The sequence below is a fragment of the Chiloscyllium plagiosum genome, chromosome 23 (genome assembly GCF_004010195.1).
Source record: "Chiloscyllium plagiosum isolate BGI_BamShark_2017 chromosome 23, ASM401019v2, whole genome shotgun sequence".
Classification (NCBI taxonomy): Eukaryota; Metazoa; Chordata; class Chondrichthyes; order Orectolobiformes; family Hemiscylliidae; genus Chiloscyllium; species Chiloscyllium plagiosum.
In genome coordinates, this window is record NC_057732.1 from 40,136,140 (window position 1) to 40,141,875 (window position 5,736).

General features: G+C 44.8%; 1 protein-coding gene across 1 annotated transcript in view; it reads left to right on the top strand.

Moving 5' to 3' along the window:
- Window positions 1-2,961: 2,961 nt before the first annotated feature.
- LOC122561472 (carboxypeptidase A1-like) overlaps window positions 2,962-5,736 on the top strand; it is a 39,750-nt gene continuing 36,975 nt past the window's right edge. Inside the window, exons 1-2 of the mRNA XM_043713216.1 lie at window positions 2,962-3,042; window positions 3,997-4,085. Coding sequence (XP_043569151.1) covers window positions 2,962-3,042; window positions 3,997-4,085 — 170 coding nt within the window. The remainder of the gene's footprint in view (window positions 3,043-3,996; window positions 4,086-5,736) is intronic.

Sequence of the window (5,736 nt, forward strand, 5' to 3'; positions counted from 1 at the left end):
GTAACCCTCTAAAGCCCTGTCTGATCCTTGCCTCCTCAACCTTAAGTAAGTTCCTTCTTCCTCTTGACTAGATGTTTCACATCCCTTGTCACCAAAAGTTCCATTACCCTACCAATCCTTCCTTGCCTCAGTGGGACAAACCTGTCCAGCACTATCAGCAAACGCTCCCTAAACAACCTCCACATTTCTATCATGCATTTCCCTGAGAATATCTGTTCCCAGTTTAGGTGCCCCAGTTCCTGCCTAATAGCATTGTAATGCTCCCACCCCCAATTAAACACTTTCCCATTCTGTCTGCTCCTATTCCTCTCCATGACTACAGTAAAGGCCATTATCACTGAAATGCTCTCTCATTGAGAGATTTGACACCTGAACTGGTTTGTTGTCAATCACCAAATCCATATGGTCTCTCCTCTAGTTGGCCTATCTACATATTGAGTCAGGAATCCTTCTTGGACACACCTGACATAAACTGCTCCATCCAAACTATTTGAACTAAGGAGGTTCCAATCAATATTAGGAAAGTTAAAGTCACCCATAGCAACAACCCTGATACTTCTGCACCTTTCCAAACTCAGACTCCCAATCTGCTCCTCCATGTCTCTGTTGCTACTGGGGAGTCTAGAGAAAACTCCCAATCAAGTGACTGCTCCTTTCATATTTCTGACTTCCACCCATACTGACTCTGTAGACAAACCCTCCTCAATGAGCTCCCTTTCTCTCTGATTAGCAATACCACTCCCCCACCTCTTTTACTTCCCCCTCTGTTCCTTTTGTAACATCTAAACCCTGGAACATCCATATAACCATTCCTGCCCCTGTGATATCCAAGTGTCTGTAATGGCTACAACATCATAGCTCCAAGCACTGATCCATGCACTAAGTTCATCACCCTTATCCCTGATGCTTCTTGCATTAAAATAGACACACTTCAACCCATCACATTGACTGTAACTTTATCCTATCAACAGTCTATCCCTCCTCACAGACTCTCTGCACGCTGTATCTGACTGTTCACTAGCTACTCTATCCTCAGACCCACAGCTCAGGTTCCTACCCCCTGCCAAACTAGTTTAAACCCTCCTGAAGAGCTCTAGCAAACCCCCTGCCCAGGGTATTGGTGCCACTCCAGTTCAGGTCCATCTTGTAAAGATCCCACTTTCCCCAGAAGGTGATCCACATATCTAAAGCCCTCAATGATCCACATATCCAAAGCCCTCCCTCCTACACCAGCCCTGCAACCACGTGTTTATCTGCACTCGCTCCCTGTTCCTAGCCTTGCTAGCCCGTGGCACCAGTAGCAATCCTAAGATTACTACTCTGCTCATCCTGCCTTTTAGCAAGAATGGTTCATGTGCCGGTTCCCTAGAGGGCAACACCACAGATTAGTTCTGGGCATTTGACAAGGTGGTAGTCAGGGTGCACACTGTGAAGCTTGATGCATTGGCAGAACTTCCAGGTGGCCTGTCATCATTGTTAAGCAGTGTGGAGCTTACTCCAATTTGGCCCAGAGATTTGCTCAGATTGGACCCCGGCATTTCCAGCATGAAATCTGTGACCAGCTCCACAATGATAGTTGCGGAACTACCCGTGATGTAGTGAGCAGAGGCTGATATTCCAGTCTCCTCGGGAATCATCACGTCAGAAATCGTCTCTCCAGAATGGCTGGAGAAATATCCACAGTGTCCGCACTGTATAGACTGAGGTCATGGGACCCAAGCTTGATGCCATGGAAGCTCAGAGTGTTGTCATCATTGCTGCAAACTTCAGTACCCAATGAGACTTGCAGACTATCCCAGCAAGTACACAACCTGTCCTTTAACAGATTATTAGGATTACTGATATACTAACCTGGCAGAGCAAATTCTCAGATACTGAGACATTTCCCCTTGTTGGGAGTTTAGAATTAAAAGGGATAGTCCCATTTAAAGCCAAATGAGGAATGTTTTCCTCTCAGAGGGCTCTCGGGGTGGGGGTGGGAGAAATGCAGGATGGGAGGGTGATTCTAGCCACCTTTTTGCATTACAAGTCCAGGTAATTACCCTTGGATAAGGTGTATTAAAAAGTTTCAAGACAAAGGTAAAAACAATGACTGCAGATGCTGGAAACCAGATTCTGGATTAGTGGTGCTGGAAGAGCATAGCAGTTCAGACAGCATTCGAGGAGCAGTAAAATCAGATTGTATTCCTGATGAAGGACTTTTGCTTGAAACGTCGATTTTACTGCTCCTCAGATACTGCCTGAACTGCTGTGCTCTTCTAGCACCACTAATCCAGTTTCAAGACAAAGGCCTGTTCAGCCCTTTGTCGTTTGTCATGTTATCAGCCATTCTTTTATAAATTCTTTGTTGAGTTTGGCTATCTTCAGGTCAGGTGACTTTGGCAGCCATTTTAGTGTCCTAGGCCATTTTTAACAGTTTTCTGTTATATTAAAGTCCAAAGCTTTTAAGTTTGTTGCCAAGTACTGAAGCTTTAGGGTTGGTATTTCACAATAACCTGGGTATGGTTTCAGAGTAGACCTGGCAAAAACCTGCATAGTTTACGGGGGCGAGGAGAGGAAGGTAGTGTCACTGCAATGGCCTCAGACATGGTTAGTGCAGAGCCTTTGTTGGAGAATGGACCAGAAGTGAAATATAGAAGCTTCATATTCTTTAAACGAAATGAAACATGACAATATGTTCTTAAAACTTGTTATCAGCCTTTAGTCCTGTGAATTTCAAGGGTGCAGAAAGAACATGTTATGGGATAAATTCTCCTCTCAGCAGGTGTTGTGAATTCTAAATAGGGACTGGCAGAAACTGGAGGTGTGGTTGAATTCAGCTCATTGTACTGTGGGAACTGGACAGCAGGGAGACAAAAGATACAAGGGGAAAAAATATATAAACTTTAGGCAATAATTAATAAAGGCACTTGGACTAAGATAAGAAATCTTTATAAACGTCAGTGAAAGAAGCTTTTTGACATGTTTCCTGATGAAAATGAGGGCCGTATTGGTTCTTGGTGCTTTTCTAGTGGCTGTTTACAGCCAGGAGACGTTTATTGGGTAAGTAAATGTCATTTTCCCTGACATGTGTGCTTTGAAAATTCAATCAAAGTATGCAGTCAGCCATCCAAAATTATAGCAAGGAATTGTCACACAACTGGGTCATTTGGAAGCTTGTCATTGTGCCCTCTGTGAAGTTATATTCATTGAAGTGAAGGCTGGAATATTTTGGGAGAAGTAAATAATCCCAGTATCAAGGCCGACAGAACCTGGCCCATGTGGAGGGCAGCAGAATCCAGGATGGCATGTTACTGATCGCTGCTAAATAAGAGGCCACCCCGGGACCTCTGCCTAATTGAGGATGATAACCATCTCTGAAGTATTTCCCAACAAAGGGTTAGATGCTCAGCATCATCATCATTATAAATGACCATATCTGAGTCTTTGGAAAGAGAAAAAGGGCATTTTCATGCGAAGGGGAGTTGGGAAGTGGTCAAACTAATTGACTACCTGCCTCTGACTGAGCTACTGAGCTTCTTGTCACTGATAACATTGGCAGGAAAACATGAGGTTCCTGGATTAACAGCCTTTCTCATGGCTTGATAAAATCCAACCCTTGAGATTCTCAATTGGTGGCACACGAGGTCCACAGATTGGCAGAAAAATCTTGTTTGGCACAAATAAGCATCCTAGGCATGTGGGATCACAAGGAAACAATGTAGAGTTTTAGCCCTGCATCGTTGTCTTTTCCAGAGAGTGGAGCAGGGTAAAACAGGCTGACAATTCTCAATGAGCTCCTTATGTATTAGTGGAGTTGCCCCATGTATAAGACTGGAATACAGCCGGACTGAGAGCTGTGCGTAGTGGTGAAGGACAATAGTTTGGGTGATGGCCAGCCCTCCTACATCATCTAATTTGTTGACAATGGTCATAGCTCTAGGGTAAAGTCACACCAGGAAAAGGGAGTCTTGATGCCAATATAAGCTTATTGCTTGTATGCATTATTTTCAATAGCGGATGATCCTGTTTATACTGGAGAATGGTTGCCATCTGGGGCTGGTGCCTTGTGAATGTACATCAGCACATGAAGACCGAGCTCTATGGTGAGAGCTTGATTTAAAGTGAGACCCCAGAATCTGTCTTGTATCTTTTGGCATACACCAAAAGCTTCAGTATGAAGGCAGCTAAGTCAATGACAGATTGTGAATCTTAATCATCTGCTTTTATTAAGGTTTGTTCGTTACTTTCTCCAATCCACAAATGGTTTAATGCCAAGGCTCATGTTAACAGGTGACATTAACTAGAGGGTAATCAGAGAGTTCTCGTGGCCTACAGCACAGCAAAAGGCCCTTTGGACTATTGAGTCTGTGTTGGTCAAAAACAACCACCTAATTATTCTAACCTGATTTTATAACATTTTGCCTTATATGCTTTGGCATTGCAATGTACATCTGAATAACTCTTAAAGGGGTTCTGCCTCTAACACCCTTACAGGCAGTGAGTTCCAGATTCCCTTGAGTGAATTTTGTTTTTCCATTTTTTCCCTGTAAACCTCCTGCCCACTCCTTACCTTAAATCAATGCCCCTGGTGATTAATCCCTCCCCCAAGGGGAAAAGTTCATTTCTTTTTATGCTGCATATGCCCCTCATAATTTGATACATCACAATCACATCCCCCACTCCCCAGTTTCCCAATGCACAGCCATCCAATGGTTGCCAATTTTGTTTGCACATATTCCTGAAGATTTCACCACATGATTATCGGCTTCCAAATGCCCCATCCCCACAAATCTGCCATTGGCTGCCCGACGTGTCCATTTATGCAGTATACCACCTTTCTAAAAACAATCAGGAAACTAATTCACTCCTCATTAACCAGTTAGATGATTCTGTCAGTCAAGTCGCCTTTTATCCTCACCTCCAATATCTTTCTTACTGGTAGATAAGTGTTTGCAGAAATTAGTTTTGAAAAACACAATTTGTTTCCTTGCCCACATGATTTTTTTTCTCCCGGGATAGACTTGCAACAGAGTCCCAGAGATTAATCTAGTAGAGTCCAAGAGGTAAAAACAATGACTGCAGATGCTGGAAACCAGATTCTGGATTAGTGGTGCTGGAAGAGCACAGCAGTTCAGGCAGCATCCAAGGAGCTTTGAAATCAACGTTTTGGGCAAAAGCCCTTCATCAGGAATAAAGGCAGTGAGCCTGGAGTGTGGAGAGATAAGCTAGAGGAGGGTGGGGGTGGGGAGAAATTAGCATAGTTGCAGTGGGAGAGGGACTCCCTGAGATTCTTGTAGCAAGAGGAGGAAAACTTCTTCAAGGCAGGCATCCTTGCAAGAGGATTTGCAGTAGGGGTGCTCACCTTCCACCCTACCAACCTTCGAAAGATGCCCTCCAACACATCTCGTCTACATCCCGCATCTCGGCCCTCAGACCCCACCCCTCCAACTGTAACAAGGACAAAACGCCCCTGGTGCTCACCTTCCACCCTACCAACCTTCGCAAGATGCCCTCCAATGCATCTTGTCTACATCCCGCATCTCCGCCCTCAGACCCCACCCCTCCAACCGTAACAAGGACAGAACGCCCCTGGTGCTCACCTTCCACCCTACCAACCTTCGCATAAACCAAATCATCCGCCGACATTTCCGCCACCTCCAAACAGACCCCACCACCAGGGATATATTTCCCTCCCCACACCTTTCCGCCTTCCGCAAAGACCGTTCACTTCGTGACAACCTGGTCAGGTCCACG